The sequence below is a fragment of the Ailuropoda melanoleuca genome, chromosome 12, assembly GCF_002007445.2.
Source record: "Ailuropoda melanoleuca isolate Jingjing chromosome 12, ASM200744v2, whole genome shotgun sequence".
In the NCBI taxonomy this organism is placed as follows: Eukaryota; Metazoa; Chordata; class Mammalia; order Carnivora; family Ursidae; genus Ailuropoda; species Ailuropoda melanoleuca.
The window spans coordinates 77,897,822-77,918,271 of NC_048229.1; the positions used below are offsets into that span (position 1 = coordinate 77,897,822).

Consider the following 20,450-nt stretch of genomic DNA (forward strand, 5'->3'; position numbering starts at 1 on the left):
ACGGAGGGCTGGTGAGTGATATGAAAAGGGGAATCTGTCTCGCAACCTGGGAAGGTTCTGGGTCTTGAGTGGAAGAATCCTCAGATAGGAGCCCAGGAAGGAAGAGATGGCAGCCCAGGAGGGGAGGGGCCCACGCGCCAGGAGAGGCGGCTTTTCCCAATGTGTCAGAAAGCACCATCTCCCATAGCCACTGACCCTAACGACAGTGAGCGGGCAGATGTGTCCCTGGTGTTTTTCTGATTCTAGCCCAGGTTGGCCTTTTTATTTACTGGCATCAGTCTGGTAGGCCAGCGCAGGGAGAGGGCCAGCAGGTGCAGTGGCTTTGAAGTCTATGTGTGTAGTTTGGAGAAGTCCTGATTGTTGGTATTTATGTATTTATTATTTCAACAAATACTTACTGAGTGCCTACCATGTATCAGGTGTTTAGCAGTAGACAGTAGGGAAACGACGTCCCTGTAGTCCTGACCCAGATTCTAGCAGTTCGGAGCCTATTCTCTTTTCAGGGAATTTGTGGTCTCATTTATTCATTTAAGTCCGGATTCTCAGTGCTGAATTCCCCTTACGCAGGGAGTAGCTCTCGTCGTGATAACGTTTCTGTGTCTTCCGTTCTAGATGCCTTAGGGCCACAGGCGCTGCCCCAGAGGACTCCTGGTGGCCAGCAGCTCCCAAGCAACTCAGGCACTTGGCCTCCAGCTCCCACTGACACATCTGGGAATCCCGTCTGCTGGCCTTCCAGCCTGGAAGCCTCCCTGAACCATGGAGGTCCCGGAGGTCCCTGTGGGTGCGCTGATTGACTTTGGGACTGAGCCGTCTGCCTCCTCGCCCCTGGAGACGTTGCCTCCGAAGCTGCAGGATGGGGACAGCTCGCAGGGCGACGGTGCTTCGGAGAGCGAGACCACAGAGTCTGCGGACAGCGAGAATGACATGGGCGAGTCGCCCTCACACCCGTCCTGGGACCAGTACCGCCGCTCCTCCTCCAACGAGTCCTTCTCTTCCAACCAGAGCACCGAGTCGGCCAAGGACGAGGAGACCCTGGAGCTCCGGGAGTTCATGCGCGGCTACGTGGAGAAGATCTTCTCTGGAGGGTGAGCCCCCAGGACCCACTCTCTGCCTTGGGCTCTGTCCTTGGCAGGGCACCCCCTGGGGCCCTGGCTTCCGCTCCCTCACAGGCCAGTGGTGGGCCACCTAGGTGGTTCTTAGCCCCCACCCCCGGCTGCAGGTAGAAGCATTTGGGGAGTTTCGCTGCCCCTTCCGCCCCACCCCTGGCTCCAGCCACTCTGCTGACATTCTTGCGTCCTCGCTGCTAAATCCAGCAGGACTCTAGGTTTGCTTCCCCGTGTCTGAGCCCTTGCAGGTTAGCGTCAGACACCCTGGGCTAGGGTGCCACTGCAACTAGCGGACTTCCAGTGCAGGGGCAGTAGTGGCCGGAAGGTTTCGATTACCCATACTCCTCGCATTGCTCATGGCAGCGAGCCTCAAGCAGCTGCCAGGATGGGGACCCTTCCCTGCTCCTCTTTCTTGCCTTTCTTTGATGGTTCCTGAAGGGGTAAATAGGAGCCCTGGCAATTGGAGCAGCAGGAACAGAGTTTGGGTTGGGATCAGACTGAGGAGGGGGTGTCTGTGGGCAGGCCTCCAGTTCCCGCCCCACTCTTATTACTATCTCACCATGAGGGTGGGGAGCCCGCAAACCCAAATTCCTGGGTTTCTGATACCAGCCTTGCCCTGCATCCCTGGCACATGCTAGTCACGGAAGGCTTTGCTGCTCATTTGCCGGACGTGGACCTACAGCATCGACATCATGGGAGCTTGCTAGAAATGCAGAGTCTTGGGCCCCACCCAGACCCGCTGAGCCTGACTCTGCATTTCAGCAAAACCTTTGGACTCTCTGTGCACGCACTTCAGTGTGAAGAGCTCAGGGACCGAAGGGATCATTTCCCCATTTTATTAAAGCAACAGGAAGAATCTTTGCCTGTTGACGCTCTGTAAAGAGGATATTATTTCCTACCGTGATTAAGGTCCCTTGTTTATAACCTGGCAAAGTGGATGTCTGCCTTTTTCAGGAGTTTCCTTTGCAGTTAGAATAGGGAAGAGAGCTCAGTGATGATCCAAATAGTGGACCATCGAAAAACGCATTCATGTTTGATTTTGAATGCATTCTGGGAGAGCAGTGGATGCGGCTCCCTCCTAATTTTGTTTGACTAACACTGGAATTAGTCAGCTTTCTCCGAGCACACCCAGTTAATGAAAGGGGAGAAAGCACAGAAGTTTGCTAATTTGTCAGGAAGGCCGATCTATATTTGCGGCAGCCTGTCAGCAATATGGAGCATGGACTACTGAGCCGGATGCGTTTTCAAGAGCATTCCAGAAATCAGTGCAGACTGGCTGGCAAATTCTCCTATTTCATCTGGTGTTGGTATTTTGGGATAAATGAGACCAAGATGTTTTCTACCAAACCTTAAATAAATGAAAAATTGCATGAGCTAATTGATCTTCAGCCTTCTGTTTCTTTTTTATCTTGTCTTTAAATGTGGGGGCAAAGTATTAGTCTCCCACGAAGAGTGATCAGAAGTGGTTTGGGGTCAGGCAGACATTCTGTTCACCCTGGCCATGGTGACCCCCCCGGGTCCCCCAGTCTCCATCCCTCACATACACACCCAGGATTGCCAGAGAGGTGAGCAGACTGGCCTTTGGCATAACCAACCAGTCTCCCTTGCATCAAGCCAATGTGTCCTGCAAATTAGGGATTCTTGAATTCACTGGGTGGCTCTCCACTGACTTCAGCACCAGTGAGTGGGAGGGCAGCGGAGCTAGGGGACCAGGCCCTCAGAGGGTCGCATTACCTTTGTCAGTGCCCCTGTTTCACTGGACGCAGGACGCAGGGACGGAGGCTGGGCTTTGGAGCCAGGAAGTCTGGATGGAGCGCCTGTTCACCACTCCCCAGCTGTGTCTGGTCCTCTGAGCCAGTCTCTTCAGCTTTGACATAGAAATGACCCCATTTCCTCGTGGGCTCAGCCGAGGGTGGGATGCGCCGGTGTAAGTCAGGCGTCCACCCTTGGCTGGGGGGCCATACTTCCCCGTTCCCTCTCCTGCCTCTTCCCCGCGCTGGCCGTGTTTGTTGCAGAGGACTGAAAGTTGATTTTCCTCCTGTGTTCCTTTCAGGGAGGACTTGGACCAGGAGGAGAAAGCCAAGTTTGGAGAGTACTGTAGCAGTGAGAACGGAAAAGGCCGCGAGTGGTTTGCTCGATACGTGAGCGCCCAGGTGAGAGGCGGCGACGGGAGGCGTGGCCCCTTCTCGCCACCTCTGCTGCTCTCGCTCTGGAGAAAAGACCCGCAGGAAACAACCCAGCAGTGAAACTAATAGAACTTACTTAAAGATGTTCCCATAAGGCCTCGTTAGAATAGCGGGAAACAGGAAGTTGCTCATCCGGATGCCCCGCTAGAAAGAATGAGCAAGCCCACTAGTCCTTTCCAACTGCGTGCAATTACAGAAAAGTTCCTTTTGTAAGGGCAAGCATGTCCATCGTTGATGCGTACTTTTATTCAATAACCCCCAATGTTCGGTTTTACAAAGATAATGTAGGGCATGACAGCCATGCGATTNGAAACTAATAGAACTTACTTAAAGATGTTCCCATAAGGCCTCGTTAGAATAGCGGGAAACAGGAAGTTGCTCATCCGGATGCCCCGCTAGAAAGAATGAGCAAGCCCACTAGTCCTTTCCAACTGCGTGCAATTACAGAAAAGTTCCTTTTGTAAGGGCAAGCATGTCCATCGTTGATGCGTACTTTTATTCAATAACCCCCAATGTTCGGTTTTACAAAGATAATGTAGGGCATGACAGCCATGCGATTTCAGAAAAGAATTATTTTTTGTAAATACCTAGTAGGTTCTTTTTTTTTCCTGTAAACTGGCTTAAACTCTTAGTTTTTAAAGTATTTTTATCACCATTTATTTTTCCAAGTGAAATTAAAAAGCTCAGACCAGCACAAATAGAGCAACGGCCCGTAACTCTACAACCCAGAAATGGCCCATGTTGTCCCCCAGGGGGTTCATCCCTCCAAACTCTTCTGTGTTGTGTAAGTGAATGTGTGGGGTTCCTAGTTCTTAAAATTTCAAGGAGATGCAGGAAGATGTTGGCCTGTGCTCTGCTCGGGGGCCCAGTTACCACGGTGCAGGCAGGGTGGCTCCCGTCCTGCGCTCGCGGTCCCGCTGCATCTAGTGGCGCTCAGCGCGGTGAGCCCGGTGCCTGTCCGAGCTGCAGCGCGCCTCGGCCACCCGCTTGCCCAGTGACGTGTCTGCCTTCTTCCCGCGCAGCGCTGCAACTCCAAGTGCGTCTCGGAGCCCACCTTCTACCGCCTGGTGCAGTCTTTCGCCGTAGTCCTGTTCGAGTAAGTGATGCGGTGCTCAAAGCCTTTGTCCTAAAGCACATCTTCCCCGCCTTCCGTGCCCCGTACTAACCCAGTCGTAACAGCTGCACGAGTTGTCAGCCAGCACTTGCTCTGACCGCCCCCCTCGCCCCCCAACGCTGAGAAGCAGCGTTGCACCAGCCTCTCGTGGGAGGGGGTTAGGGTCCCCACCCCGCAGCAGTGGACGTAAGGGGACAGCAGCTGGGTGTGAGTAAATCCCTCCATGAGGGCCATCATGACAGGCGGGGATGACACACGATTGACTCTGCCCTCCTGCTGCGGAGATGTGGCCTTTTCTGGATTTCTTGTTGTGAAGTACTTCCAACTAGATAACCACCCACTTAATGATGTACTCGGATGACTCCAGCCTGCCCTGCATGCTAATTAGGCCCTGCTGGAACCTTTTATCACAAACAGCACGCTAGAAGCTGGAGGGTGATGAAAAGGGCCCCTCTCTGCCTTTGTGTAGCTGTGGGAGGCAGGCCATGTGACTCACAGGCTCTCTCCTCCTGAGGCCCTGGGGCCCTGGGACGGCCAGACTCACGTCAGACATCCAGGACCTACGTCAGAGCAGCTGACAGCCCCCCCACCAGCATGGAAGGAGGGGATGTGTCTCTGCCTTGGGGAAGCAAACAGCAGCTTTACTGATGGGGGAGGGGGAGGGCACTGTGGGTGAGAAGTGGGAGAGGACGGGGGAGAGGAAGCCCCGATCTGACAGCTGTTTGTACCCCACTTACCCTCCGTCCCCTCATTGTGGCCCCGAAGCAGGTCCTGGTCCCGTGGTTTGTCCCCATGTCCCTTTTGTCCTTCCAGGCCTGAAAACCCCCTTCTTTACTTTTCCTTTCCCCTTCTCCCAGCAGAGACATAGCAGCTCTTACGAACCTTAATTCCCCTGTGTCTCAGTGTCTCCTTACCTCTTTATTCCGTGAACGTGGAGCATGGACTGGAGGGAAAAGACCAAAGAGGGGAGGATCCCTGTTTTTCCGGCACCTGCTCGGAATGTCCCAAGTTGAGGATAGGCTCCCATGGGGGGCCTCTGCATCTCAGAGCTGGCAAGGGTGGAGGGACGAGAAAGTATCACGGAAGGAGCGGGTTTCAAACAGACCCAGTTGTCTTGTGTGCGGCATGCTTGCAGGCACTGAGAGCGCCTCGGCTTCTGAACATTCCCATCCGTAGGATTTCTCACGAATCCATATTGTGCAGACGTTGCACCTGTCCCACTTGGTAGCATGTATTTAATTCTGCATTGACTTTGAATTTTTCCTTCAAATAAAATGGGGGGGGGATAAAATTCAAATTCCAACCCGACCAAAACACAGAATCTCCCCATTTCTTGGTGAGCATATGTATTTGTGTATGGCTGGGGGGAATAAAAGGAAAAAACCTTATAATCTTTTAAAAATATGAATTTTTAAAATTTGAGTTTTATAATTTTTAGTTTATTAGTGTCTTACATTTTTACTTTTATATATAGTCCTTTATGATTTTAGTGGCAGAATTCTTTAAGTTTTATTAGATTTTTGTTTTAAAGATTGTACTTACTTATTTGAGAGAGAGGGGAGAGTGAGACGGCATAAGCAGGGGGAGCAGCAGAGGGAGAGGGAGAAGCAGACTCCTCGCTGATCAGAGAGCCTGACATGGGGCTCGATCCGGGACGCTGGGATCATGACCTGAGCCGAAGGCAGATGCTTAACCAACTGAGCCACCCAGGAGCCCCTAATTAGATTATTTTTATATTAAAAGATAAAAGTGGCCCTTACCCCACTGTCCAGATACATTCCATTGACTTTTTTTTTTCTTAAGGACTATTTGTGCAAGGTTAGAAACTGAACAGGAAAGAAAAATACAGAAGAACAGGTTAGAGAGGCATAGCACCTCAATGGAAAGGAGACCCCTTTGCACAACCTTGTCATCGCTACTGTGGTCTCCCGGTGGTAACCCCTGTTGATGACACGCATCCCAGCGAATGTGTATCTTTCCCAAAAAGGCGTTGTGTCCACATACAGTTCTGCGTTTATAATGGCTGTGTGGTGGTCTGATATCTAAATGCACCGTAGTCTGTTCTGCTCGTGCCCCACCAATGGTCGCTGGATTATTGTCTGTTCTGCTCGTGCCCCACCAATGGTCGCTGGATTATTCCTCTTCATTGTCTCTGGGTCACAGCGCTGCAGTGGGCAACAGGGTAGCATTTGCAGCTGTCACAGGGCACATTCCTAGGGGCAGGCAGGACCCCTGTTTGAAGATCCCCCCCCTTTTTTGTTTGCTAAGTTGACTAGATCTGTGTGTAGCTCATAAGCCTTCATGTAGTAAGTATAATATAGTGATTATCCTTAACATTTGTAGAGCATTTTTTTAGTCTATAAAAGGTTCTTGTATTTGGCAACTTAATTTGATTTTCAGCAAGTGACATAGGGTAGGTATTCATATTTCCGGTGGTTCTCAACTGGGTCCATGAGCATTAGAACACTAGCTTCATAACGCAGTTTGTTAGAAATGCCCGTTCTTGGGGACGCCTTGGTGGCTCGGTCAGTTAAGCATCTGCCTGCAGCTCAGGTCATGATCTCAGGGTCCTGGGATCGAGCCCTGCATCGGGCTCCCTGCTTAGCAGGGAGCCTGCTTCTCCCTCTGCCTCTGCCTGCGGCTCCCCCGCTTATGCTCTCGCTCTCTCTCTCTTTCTGTCAAATAAATAAAATCTAAAAAAAAACCCCAAAACAAGAAATGCACGTTCTTAGGCCCTTCCCCAGACCCACTGAACCCAATTCTCAGGGTGAACCCAGCAATCCATATCATAACTGCTCTCAGGGCGATTCTGATGTAACTGAGTCTGAAAACCACTGAGTGTACCCTCTAACTCACTGCCGACTCCTGAGAAGTAGGGGCTGGAGGGCTGCGCGGCCTGGGGCCACTGATTTTGGCCGAGGCCTGAGGCCTGACTTCCAGTCCTGGTGCTGCTCCCGTGGGTAGGATTGAGGCTTCCTGAGCCTTGCCTGTTCGCCTTGAAAGGGATGGAGTCCAGGCCGATGGACCGAGACCTCCTTCCCGCCCAGAATCAGACCCCAGCTGTGTGCCTGTGGGTAACTCACCCAGTTGGGGATTTTTTTTTTTTTGTTGCTTCTACGTAGCATCTGGGGAGTGAGGTATGAATGTGGACATATTTACAAAATTTTTAGGTCTTGCTTCATGAGCTTGCAGTGAGGAAATTGGGTAGAACGATTCTTTAGCTAATCGGGCTTCCTTGTCATTTTAGGTGTCATCAGATGGACGACTTCGGGCCTGCTAAGAACCTCATGACCATGTGCTTCACCTACTACCACATGGGTAAGGCCCAGGGACGCGGCTGCGGTGGAGGGCAAACGTGGGAACTCAAGACTTGGCACCTCGTAACGTGGCATCGAGTGAGGATTTCTTCCCTATTAGCACAGGGTTGTGAGGCTTCCAGAAAACAAGAGAACCTGAGGTTAGGGCGGGATGCGCAAGGAGTGAGATTCCTGAAACAGGAGGAGAGGCTGTGGTCCATATCGAGGGTCATGAGGTTGCCAATCCGTGGTCGGAAGGAAGCCACCCAGCGGCTGGGGGATGAGAGAATACGTTCATTTGGTGGGAAATTTCATGGTCGACTCAGCAATTGCTGGATGTGAGGACATCACTTTCACGTTTTAGCAAAATACAGCACGGGGTTGGCTCTTGAAGAGAGTGGGAGGAGCGGTGCAGGGTCTTGGGGTGGAAAACGCCCCTGTGTGTGGGCCGGTGACGCCCTCATGAAGAGCACAGTTTGTTCCTCATCCTGATGTCTCACAGCTCCTCTGGCTCATTGCTCTGCAACTTTCTGGAAATCAGAGCTTGAGGGCTCCCTGTGTGAAGTTTCTTGGGTGTGACAGCAGGGACTCATTCAGGCCGCTATAAGCAGAGGGCTGCTGGGGGCCCCATGTGGTCTAGAGCTGGGTCAGGGTGGCAGTAAGCACGGCCTCCCTTCCCACCTCTCTGAGGATACACAGTTTTGCTCTTGTGTGGAAACCGTGTGTCCTCTGCAGCTTTGCTCAGTCCTCCCCTCACTCCCAACTGCCCATCCTCCCCGTGCCTCAGTCCTGCTGGCCACAGCTGGTCGGACTGCCTTAGCTCCAGGCCAGGCCACCATTGGGCCGGTCCTTCATGCCAGACCTTTGGGTCAAATGGGAACCCCTCATCCAAACGATGGCTCCTCCTTCTCAAAGGAGTGGGGATCACATCTAAACACAGAGCAGCTTAAATTAGTAAGGGACACTCAGCACCTTGACCTGTGGGGCCCTTTGACCTGCAAGGCTCTGAAGGGGCTATCTTTTTTTTTTTAAGATTTTTTTTAAAGGTTTTATTTATTTGAGAGAAAGAGTGAGCAAGAGAGAGAGCATGAGAAGGGGTAGGATCAGAGGTAGAACCAGGCTCCCTGCGATGTGGGGCTCCATCCCAGGACCCTGGGATCATGACCTGAGCCCAAGGCAGAGGCTTAACCGACTAAGCCACACAGGCACCCAAAGAGGGTATCTTTGACCTGAGGTAAGGTCTTGATCTGCTGGGGTGCCTTGATCTTCAGGAGACTCTGACCTGTAGGGGGAGCCTTGACCTGAGGGAGACCCTTTGGCCTGCAGGGGGCGCCTTGACCTACAGGAGAGCCTTTGGCCCAAGGGGGGCACCTTGACCTGCCAGAGACTCTGACCTGTAGGGGGCGCCTTGGCCTGTGGGAGACCCTTTGGCCTTACTGTTCTCTCCCAAGATGCCCACTCTCTCTTTGTCCAGTTTCAGGCCACAGCAGGGGCCCAGAGCTGTCTGGAGTCAGCATGCCTCCTCCTTGCACGGGGAGTGGCCCTTAGTCCCCCTGTAACCCTCGGCCTCCACCGCGACCGTGTATCCCTGTGTGTGCGTTGCTGCCTTCCTTCAGGTCCTTGAGCTTCTTCAGAGCTGGGTCCTTTTCTGTGTCTCCCTTAGTCCGGGTGCACCTGGCTGCCTTCTTGTGCACAGTAGGTGCTTAGCTGTGGTCCCCAGAGGCCCGGCCCTCCGCCTTCCCCTGGCGGCGTCTTGGGGCCTTCGCTGGTCACCACTGCCACTGAGAGGCTCCAGCGCCCTGTTGTGCCTACTACACAGCGTGGTTCCATTCCTGCTCCCTCCCACCCCTCACCCCGTCCAGGTAAGCCGTGCCTGCTGCCCTCTGAGTCCAAGGAGAAGCCGGCAGGGAGCATCGACTCCTACCTGAAGTCCGCCAACAGCTGGCTGGCCGAGAAGAAGGACATTGCTGAACGGCTGCTGAAGAACACCTCGGCCAAGACAGAGAATGTCAAGGGCTTCTTCGGGGGACTGGAGACCAAGCTGAAAGGACCCCTGGCCAGGAAACACGAGTAAGTGTCACCAGGTGAACTGTGGGGGGAGGGGCAGGTATGACTGAGGGCAGAAGCCGCATTCAGTCTGCCGGTGACAGTGACAGGGCGGCTGTGGCCTGGCCAGGGAGGAGTCCGCTTGGCCGCCCTGGGTGACCTTTGGGGCCCGAGAGCTGCTCCTGGAAAGCACAGCTGCCAGCACCGCTTGACTCCCCAGCCCCTCCCTCCCCACCGAGTTTTCTGTGATTCACCAATGCCGTTGGGTTGGCTGACAGGCAGGGATGTCCTGGGGGTCGGGGTTTTCTGGGACAGATAGGATGCATGTGGAAACTTGCGGCGGGCAGGAGGGGAATTACAAACCCTCTCGGTCCTTCCTCCTGGAAGTGTGGTGAGAGCTAGTGTGAACGGAACCAGGTAGGCAGGGCCAGACCCCTGTCCCCCGGGACAGCCGTTCTCCGGCGGGAGCTCAGGAGCCTTCCAGGACCGGGCGCTTGAGAACGGGGTGTTAAGCCAAGACCTCCCAAGAAAGGGGGCACGTCAGCAAGAGAGTACCCCAGGATCCCGATGTCTGTGCCACCCCTCCCAGTCCCCTCCAGTCCCCACTGTCCCCTCCGATGGCTGCTTACAGCCGGGTGACTTGGCTTTTTCCTCGTCTGGTCCAGACAGTTTTGGATTCAGAGAAAATGGTGCAAAGGAGCCTCCATGCCGCATCTCCTTTGTTCTGGAAGTTTGGCAATTGGTAAATGTAGCATTGACTTATGACACTTTTTCAGAGGAAACCATGTGAAACGCACCCATTGCTAGGAGACATAATCTCGCTTCAGCCAGGTAGAGGCCAGTTCCTTTGAGCTGAGAAAATGTGTAGGGGGGTCGTTTTGTCACTGCTGTGGTTCTCTCTCCCAGGGAGGATGAGAACAAGCCCAAGGAGAAGCCGCAGAAGACTGGTGAGTGCCTCCCAGTGCTCTCCGGGCCCAGCGGATGCCCGGCTGTGGCCACAGCAATGCCCCTGGTCCCACAGCCAGGCCCCCACAGGGTCTCCGACCGGCCCCCCAGTAACCAGCAGCACCACCAAGCAGGCCCCTCAACATTGGGCCCCTCCCCCCGGGGCACGAGATGCTGCCGTAGATGACTCCCGACTTCTCTCCACCTGGCCTGGACTTGCCTATTGAATTTCCGGGGGAAACCTCTTCTCTGGGGAGAAGATTCGGGAACTAAATTCCTCGTCCCAGGGAAGTGAAGGAATGTATTGCTCTGGGTGGGGCTGGGAGAGCTGTGCCAGGGACCTTCCCTCTGAAGGAGTCCCCGCCACCAGGTGGCAGGAGCGTCCTTCCTGCCCACAGAGGGCAAGCAGTCTTGGATTTCCACTGTTGTTTCTGTAACCTTTGGGGAGAAGCAGTGCCTGCCGGGAGGGTTGCCGAGGGGTTCATCAGCATGTGGTGCCACCAGAGCGACGGGCGGTCTTTGTCGCCCTCCCGCAGTGACCGTGTGCAGCCCAGAGGAAGGAAGGACGGGGGAGAAGATCTACCTGTACACACACCTGAAGCAGCAGCCCATCTGGTAAGGCCGCCCTCGCACCTGTGGGGCCGCGGCTCCGGGCACCGGCAGCTCTGTCACCCATGGAGCTCACTCCGCCCAACGGCATAGCTAGAATTAAAACGGGGAACCATGGCAGGTGTTGGTGAGAATGTGGAGAAACTGGAACCCTCATACCCTGCCGGTGGGAATGGAAAGGGGGCAGCTGCTGTGCAAAACAGTCTGGCAGTTCCCCAACATGTTAGCGGAGAGTTAGCCTGTGGCCCGGCAGTTCTACTTCTAGCCAGGTACTCCAGAGAACTGAGAACAGGTACTCAAGCAAAGACTCATGCATACAGGCTCCTAATAGTTGGAAGCTGGAAAGAACCTGAATGTCCACGGACGTGGACACATGATGTGTGGATACGTAAAACGCGATATATCCCTGCCTCATGGTTTTCTTCAGCCACGGGAGGGAGTGAGACACTGACGGTTCAGACATGGGTAAACCTGGAGAACATTTTATGGAGTGAAAAAGCCAGACACGAAAGACCACATGGTTGTTGATGCCATTTAAAGTGCCGGACACGCACTGCGTTTCTTTCTCTGGGGGTTTCTGCACTTTGTGCTAGAGGCTTTGTGCTGTCTTCACCGTGGTCATGGGGGGACAGTTCACAGGGGCCTTCGGGAAGATCGGGGTCTCATCTGTGTGCTCTGGGGAGGGGCGTGGACATGAACCTGGCCTCTGAGGAAGCAGGAGCCAGGAAATGCAGCAGAGCCAAGACCTCACCTGACAGGACAGCGTGGCCCTCAGCACAGCCAGCCTCCCCTGCTCCCCAGGGGGGATCCCATGAGGGCTGCAGATGGAGTGGCAGCCTGAGGGCCTCCTGGATGCACAGGTTCTCAGCTCCCACTCCCCTGGGACGCTGGCAGGGCCAGGTCCTCTCTGCAGGCCTTTCTGCTTCCCCAGTGGCACCGGGACCTCCCATCCTTGAGCCTCAGAGGGGACACGGGGGTTGGTGTTTTTGTCTCCTAGAGAATGTTCTGGGGAGCCACCAAGCACACGTCATCTCTGGGTCGGTAGAAAGCATATGAGCTTTTGGATCTCCTCATTTCAGGAAGGATGAAGTGATGAAGTTTGTACTTGGGACCTGTCAGGCAGAGTGTCAGAACCCTGGGCAGGCTTCGTGGAAAAGCAGATCAAACAGCTCTTCGGGGGAGGTGCTCCCCACTCCGTGTCAGGGAGGCAACGTGGGGGTGCCCCCTGTAGATCAGAGCAGGGGGGCGAGAGGCAGGGTATGCGGCGGCATTCCAGAGCCCTCTCCTGTCACCTGTGCTTACAGGGAGAAGTGGTGCCACATGACCCAGGAGGAACGCAACGACAGTCTGCGGTTCAATGAGAACATCACCTTCGGGCAGCTGGGGTGAGGGCAAGGACGACGACCCCACACTGGGGGCCCCGACCAAGTGGGGAAGATTGGGGGGCCCAGCCTGGGTTTCTTTCCTGCCGGAAGGCCTGTCCTCATGCCCAGTCATGGAGGAGGAAACAGGGCAGAGGGGGGCACTGATGCCCAGAGACGGTGACGAGAGGCCCGCGAAGGAGACCTTCCCACCTGGGGGGTGTGGTGGGGGGGGCGCTGGCCCTGACAGTGTCACACATCCGTAGTCTCATGCAGCTTACAAGCCCACGGTTAGCGCCGTTTGGCCTGGCTCCCAGTTCCGGACGAGCGCCTCCCGCCCCCACGCCCGGTGGCAGGCAGTTGTGCAGTGAGAGTAGCAGTGGGCCGAGGCAGCCGCCCTTCGCTTCCACTTCTCACCGTTCCAGGAGGGCCACGTGTGGGCACCCCCAGCTCCCCTCCCCAGGGAGGAGCAAGGGCGCCAGCTCACAGCTGTCTTTGTCCTGCAGCACGTTCACTCACAACATGCTGGCATTCGGGCTCAACAAGAAGCTATGTAATGACTTCCTGAAGAAGCAGGCCGTCATCGGCAACCTGGATGAAGGTGAGCGGTGGCCAGCGGCGGCCAGTGCTCTGCCCCGCCCCACTCCAAGGATTGCTGCTGCCTTAATGAGGAACATGGTGTTGGTCTATCGGGCACGTTCGCCCCTCCTCTATTCCTGTCTCCCTACATGCATGGGACACTTCTCATTGTATCTGGAAGGCCGTTTCTGCTAGGTGGCATTTGCCAGCCGTGGGGTGTTGCAGGCTGGGGTCAGGGAGCTTACCTGCCCCAGTGTTTCCAAACAGGGCCAAAGGTAAAGATGGGACTGGGTGCTCAGACTCCGAACTTGAAAATGGCCAAGCTCCGACCCTGAGTTGCCCTTCCTTCTAAATGGCCTGCCTTTGTTTCTTGAACCACACTGCCCTGGGAGGTATGGGGGTCGTGAGGTTTCTCTAGAACCTCTGACTTCTTTAGTGAAAGAGGATACGTGGCACATCCGGCCCCTAATCTATCAGAGTCAGCCTTCACGTGTCATCCCACCCGCATGGCCTAAGAAGTCTTCCACTTAAGCGTACATTTGGACTGACACAGTGTTCTTTCAAAAACAAAACAAACAAAACAAAAAACCAAAAACCTCCCTCTGGGGCACCTGGACGGCTCAGTCAGTTTAGTGTCAGACTCTTGGTCTCAGCTCAGGTCTTGATCTCCGGGTTGGGGGTCGAGCCCCGTGTCAGGCTCTGCACTCAGCGGGGAGTCTGCTTGGGATTCCCTCTCTCTCTGCTCCTTCCCCACCCACCACCACCACCACTCGCACTTTCTCTCAAATAAATAAATAAATTTTTTAAAAAACCCCATCCTGCACCAAATTAAAAGGGCCACAGAGCTGCGGCCTCAGGAGGCAGGAAAGTACTCGATGCTTCCCTGGAAAATTGCAGAATGCTGTCATCAGCCCCACAGTACTGGGCAAAAACGCTGTCCCCTTGCCCACCATGCAGCCCTGTGCAGCCCATAGGACTCAGGCCTGGCTATACTGTGGCAAGGTTCGTGCACCAGCGCTGTGCCTTCCGCAGGTTTCACGTCCTTTCCATAGGAAGATGCATCCCATTTCCAAGGAGCCCACTTCCGGGGGCCAGGCATGCAGCATGCTAGTGGCTTAGGGCTCGGTGTCACTGGTGACACCACCATTCCTGGTGTGGTCCGGCTTTGTTACTGCCCGAATGAAAAGAGCAGGACCTACCTGCCGGTGTTGACCTCTGTCTTCCAAGAATTCACACTGTTTTTTCTTCCAGAGCAATACAAGCTGCTGAGCGACCACATTGAGCAGATGGCCACTGAGTAGGCAGGCCACGGGAGGTCGCCTGGAGCACCCTCCAGGAGGACTGAGGGTGCGCACCCCTCTCCTGGGCCAGCGACTGGCTGTCACCCCACCTGATGACCCTGCATGACCTTGGCAGCACCCAGAGCCACTCCACGCTGCCCTACAACTAGTGGTTAGAAGAACCTGGTTGCCTATCTCCCGTCCTCCCTTCTGCCTTGTCTGCTCCCCCCATCTGCGTGCCAGAGGGTCCCTGGGATTACATGGCTAAAACCAAGGTGACTGTCCCTACTCCTGGGTGTCAGGCCCGTGACATAGGACCGAGCAGGAGGAGGAGGAAGGACACCAGAGCCGAGGTGGGCTCAGGGCAGTGCCTGCTGCAGCCTCCTGCAGGAGACAGGGGGTGGGGTGCACGTGGGAGTGCAGGTGGGGGCATCATGAGCTGGCACACGCCAATGACACGGGTGACAGTCTGGGACCCTCATCAGCAGCAGGATGGAGTAGGGGTACTCCCCCAGTTGGGGCTCCTGCTGAGCCACAGCCTCGCGGAGGGGGCAGTGGGCCTCCCTGTGTGGGCCGGGTCCGTCCATGACTTGCTGACTCTGTGCCAGCTCCCCACCGTGTGACAGGAACTGGAGGCACAGGAACTGCTAGGAGGAAAGAGACACTTCCTATTTTAGGGAGGGAGAGAGCCCGCGGCAGAGGACCTTCTTCCATGGCCGCAGAAGGCCCAGCGAGGGGTGTGAGTGCCCTAGAGGCCTTGTGGGATCTGCGTGGCTGCTTGGCAATCACACCAGCTCCGTTGGTGTCAGACGGTGTGAAACACGCCTGGTCAGCTGACAGCTTCCTTCTGCAGCAGAGAGAGCCCTGCACTCCCTCCCTGGGGGTAGCATGGGCTGTCTGCCCCACAAAGAGGCCCCGAAAAAAGAAGTTTCTTCAGTAGCTGCAAGACAGCCACCCTTTCTACAAGCAGACGCTGCTGCTCCGTATTTCAGGGAAGACAGAAAAATCCATGGGGGTGTTACAGACAAGCCAGGCAGAGCCGGCTTCCGGTGGTAGTTGCGTGAGGTTCGCTAGCGGAGGGGCCGCGAGGCATGGGCCCTCCGCCCCCGGCAGCCTTGGGAAGGCGCCTCTGCCCGCCTCGGCCCTCACCGGCTGACCGCTTTCCTGCACACTCGGCACATATCCCCTGTCCCGCATCTGGTGCCTGGGAACCCTGGCTTTTCTCTCAGGTTCATACCACCCCGAGAGGACTAACGTGTGACAGCAAGCAGCCAGCATGAGGCTCCTCTGGTGTGAATATTTCCCGTCTGTCCGCTTCCCTCTGCCTCAGCCCCTTGCACTTGGGCACTGACCCTGGAAGTAGGCCCGGGGGCGCTCTCCTTTCCCCACGTCCTCCGCTCCTGTTTTCTCTCTCCACCTCCTTACCTCTTGGTCATTACATCACGGTCTCCTCTTGAGCACGGCAAAAATGTGCCTGGTAGTCATTCCCCTGGCCAGTGCTGGAACACCTTCCCTCGTGGGGTGCCTCCCTGGAACGTTCCAGAGACGAGCATGCGCCAACAGAGCTGTAGCCGCGCGTCTTCATGAGGGCAGGAGAGGCAACATGAATGAAGCATGATGTGATGGGAGTGGGCTGGTGTCCGAAGGCTGGATCCTGAAACTCAGCCTGTTTTTATGATGGCAGCGTGTGCATGTGTGAAAGAGAGAGAGAGGTCAGCCCGTCTGGCGATGTCACCAAACAAAGCACAGCCACGTTGCTGGGGCAGCTCCCACAGACCAGAGGTCTCCTGACTCCCGGCTAGTGCTGGGCCCCAGGGACAGCGCATGTCTTTACTGAATGCGTTCCAGAGAAATAAGGTCAAATTAATGGGTATATAGGCCCCTCGTCCAATGGCTCGTTCAGATAATGCATCCCCTCCTCAAATGCTCAATCTCAACCATGACCTCTGAATCCCTTGTGCTCCCCTTCCCCTCTGTAGAATCAGGGCTGCATGGTGGGGAGGGGTCTCTCTGAGGCCCCTGCAAGGCTCTCCCTTCAGCTGCGGTGTCATTGGCTTTATTCGTCATTTCTCAGTAGTTAGTTGAAATGCGTTACAACTGTATTGTAAGGTGCCCAAAAGACTTATCCTTGTGTATATAAGATTTTTGTATAGAAGTCTGATTCTGATTTCTGGAGGGAGTGGAGTGGGTTCTGAGGCTCTTTCCAGAGTTCTGGGGAGCGTGGCCCTTTCCCCCTGGGGTGGGGCCCACAGGACCCCCTTGCTTTTGGAGGGAAATGCCCTTTTGACTTCTTCGGGCTTTTCCAAGCACTTTAACTTAAAAGTATTCTTGAGATGTTGATCCCCCGTAGGGCTCAAAGTAGCAGTTGAAGGTGGAAGCAAGGCCTGCTTGGGGTTTTCTCCCCTCCCATCGCTGCTGCTTCCGGGTCTGACTGGGAAGAGCGGGTTTGGGCTGCCTGGCTTGCTCAGACGGTGCCAGAGACCTGGGCCCTCCCCAGAGGGTTGATGCCAGGTGGCAGCATTTCACCTCACAGTGCCTCTGGCCAGTGTCACTTAGAGGAGTCCCATCCCTAGAAAGAAGGCTGGCAGATTGCCCTGCTGAGGTTTCCTCTGTCCCTGTGGCACAGTCTCTCCCCTAGGGTGCCCAGCCAGAGCAGACCGACACAGGATATGCTCAGACATCCCAGCGTGTGCAGAGGCCTCACTCTGGTGCACACACAGGGACACACTGGTGTGAGAGCCCTGCGAGGCCCTCCTGTAAACTCGGGAACCGTAGGCTCAGTGCAGGGTCAGGTCGTACCCTAGAAGAGAGCTTCCCGTCCCAGCAGGTAGGGCGTCCGAAGCCGGGAGCTCAGAAGGCTCACCCTTCGGCAGCGGTGATTCAGTTTTCTCTGGCTGTCCTTCGGGGCTGTGCGGATCACCGTGAGCTAGGACAGCTCATCCTCTCCAATAAAAAGTTCCCTGCTTGGAAAACAGGACGATGTTGAGAAGCAGCTTTTGGAGGTGGGGGCGGTGCTGAGGGAGAAGGGAGAGAATCACATGCCCAGTGTGGAGCCCGACCTGGGGCTCGATCTCATGACCCTGAGATCATAACCTGAGCCAAAATCAAGAGTCAGACACTTAACTGACTGAGCCGCCCGGGCGCCCCAAGATGCAGCTTTGTATGTGTTTAGCCTTTGTTTTAATTTTAGCAGTATTGGTAGCTGTGTAAGGGGGGGCACATTAATATTCGGATCACATCTGCTGTGTGCATGTGTGTTTAACCAAAGGTAGGAGAACCGGATTCCGATATTCTAAGTTGTTTGTACAGTAAAATGGAATGAACTGTGATTTTCCTGTTGCCAAAAAAAGGGGGAAGGGTTTGCTAAGAAGCTCTTAAGTTACCAAAAGAGGATAAGAAAGAGTCCCATTTCCTGAGTTCTGTACCCAAATTAAAATCCAGGATGTTAGGGTTAGCTGGGGAGCCCAGCTGGGGGGCAGGTTAGCTGGTGAACCCCCGTGGACAGAGGCCCAGGGCAAGAGTCAGCGGCATGCCTCACCTTTCTCTGTGCTCCTCTGCTGGAGTCGAAACCAGAGTGTCTGTTACTTCTCCAAGCCCAGCTGGACAGCGGAGTTTGCTGCCGCAGAGAGGAGACCCAGCCTCGAGGTTTGCTCCCCCATGGAATATTTTTTTGTGACAATCTTGTCCCACAGAGCACCCGGCATTCCAGACTCCGGATGTGAGAAGTACAGTGTTCACACCACGAAGGAGTTTGTGCGAGGCTCTGTCTAACCCCAGTGCCTGCGACCGCTAGTCAGGGCCGCGAGCTGCAGGCCTGACCTTCCTGCACGTTCCAGCAGCCTAATGGTTGGCTTTTATTTAGGGACGAATCCAGATGGGCCTGTGAGGTCCTATCAGCTTTATTACCAGATTACCTAAAACTGCAGACACCTGGCAGCTGGGGGGGGGGCGGGGGCGGGGGTTGTGGTGCAGTGCTTTTCCCAGAACAGTGAGGAAGCTTGGGAGGGAGGGTCTGTAGTCCAGAGGGAGGAGGCCAGGAAGGAGCGAGACCCAGCCCTTAGCCTCGGGAGACGGGGTACAGCACTCAGACCAGCTCAGGCTGCTCTCTTCTCTCCCCATCTTCAGTCATGGACCAGCTGCCAGGTGGGGGTCCCTCCTGCCCCCCAGTCCCCCAGCCTTGTAGTTCTGAACCCTTGCTCTCACCTCTCTGCTGCCTCCCCCTAGCTTCCCTGTAAATCATTTGTTACTTATGACTCTCGGGGATGAGTTTCACCAAAAAGGGAATCGCATCAGCTAGAAGCACCCCTAATTGAGTAATGTGCAATGTTCAGACCTGGGGCAAGGCCACACAGGCCACGTGTCCCATACGTCCTTTCCGTCGTGGGGCTGGGAATAGGGGTGTGTTGGTTCACCTGATAGCAAATGAATGAGTCATTTTCAGATTGTTTGCCTTCAGCAAATACTCTAGACGCTAAGACCCGGTGGGGCCTCATCATGTGCCTTGCTGTCCCTGGGCCCGAGAGTCTCCTACTCTACGGGGAGGGACAAAAGGGTCTCGTGGGGGCCGGTGTGCTCTGGTCCCTGGATGCTGGCCCATGCTCCCTGAGTCGACCAGAGCCCAGGAGTGGAATCCCACCCCGCCTGTGCCCAGGGGACTCAAGTGTCCCCAGGATTCAAGTGGGGCGGTGTTCTCAATGCAGGGGTCTTGGTTACTAATGGAAAGGGATAAACGTCATTTCTAGAAGAGTGTCACAATGGTCTAGGTTTGCCCATCTTCCCGTCACTTCCACACACACCTGCCACAGGGTGTCCAAAGTTGGAGGAGAACTCGCCTAACCCCCAGATCCTCGCCTAACCCCCAGACTCCAAGGCTTTGACAAGGCAGCGTCAGAGCAGAGCCCACTACCACCTGGAGCCCTCCTGAGCTGCGCCTGAAGGGGTCTGCACTTTAGCTAGAATGGACTGCCTATTGGCAAATCCCTCTTGACCCATGGGTCAGTCCTAGAATTGGGGGGCTGTATCTGTTCCCTCCTTGGTCCTGGATGTGTGCTCGTGAAAACGGGGAGGCACTGCGGGCTCTGTCCCCACATGTCAGCTCTGACGGGGTGGGGTCTGTTCTCTTCTGTGCTAGAGACCGCGTGGGTTAGCTCCCTCTGTCCGAGAGGTCTCAAGTGAGCCTGGGGCTATGACTTCTGTAAGGCACCTTGAAGAAGACAAGCCAAACCTTTGAACATTAGGAAATGCTAGAAATTCAGACATTAGACATAGATCCCCCACAAATATGTAAATGTGTTAGAACAAGACCCGTCTGCCGCCTTCGTTATAAACCGTGGCCTCTTTGGGGGCTTTCGTGGATGGTTTACACATGTGCATTGCGTTTTCTCCTTCAGCCAGCTGGTCTTGGACCCTGAACTTGCCATTGCCACACCTAGACCTTGCCTTTAGTAGCCCCAAAGTAGAGTCCCGTGACGCAGGTGTTCTTGGTGTGACCGTTAACGCAATCCTGTGTCCCACCAGGTGACATCCTACAAACAGTATTTTAAGGCTGAGGAAGTTTCAAGGTGGGAGATCTCAGAACAGTGCTAAAATCAAAACTGTTTCCTGTGAAGAAAAAAAAATCTATGTCTCTATATTGCACCTCAGATTGTCAGAAGGAGGAAACTTAAATAAATTATCTTAAAAAAAAAAGCTGGTCTGTTTAATTTTTGTTTTCACATATCGGTGAGGACTTCTTCAGAATTTGCAATATTCTCAATGACAAGAAAGGGTTTTCAGAAGAAAGCATTTTCCCCCTGGGGTCAAATAGATGTTTTCCCCATCTAGGCTGAGCTCGAGGGTCTCGTGCAGATGTGTGTGCATCTCGTGGGAGCATGAGGAGGAGGGGGAGCACCCCTGTGAGGGCCCGCCAGGCCTGGTCTGCACAGGGGG

General features: G+C 54.8%; 1 protein-coding gene across 1 annotated transcript; it reads left to right on the forward strand.

Moving 5' to 3' along the window:
* The first annotated feature begins 595 nt into the window (after positions 1-595).
* Positions 596-20,210, forward strand: KIAA0513 (KIAA0513 ortholog). The gene is made up of 10 exons (XM_011229772.3): positions 596-1,085; positions 3,160-3,259; positions 4,315-4,388; positions 7,654-7,724; positions 9,565-9,772; positions 10,655-10,695; positions 11,230-11,308; positions 12,607-12,687; positions 13,170-13,264; positions 14,494-20,210. Exons 1-10 carry the CDS (start codon positions 757-759, stop codon positions 14,541-14,543), a joined length of 1,128 nt encoding a protein of 375 aa, XP_011228074.1. The 5' UTR covers positions 596-756; the 3' UTR covers positions 14,544-20,210.
* The last annotated feature ends 240 nt before the right edge of the window (positions 20,211-20,450 follow it).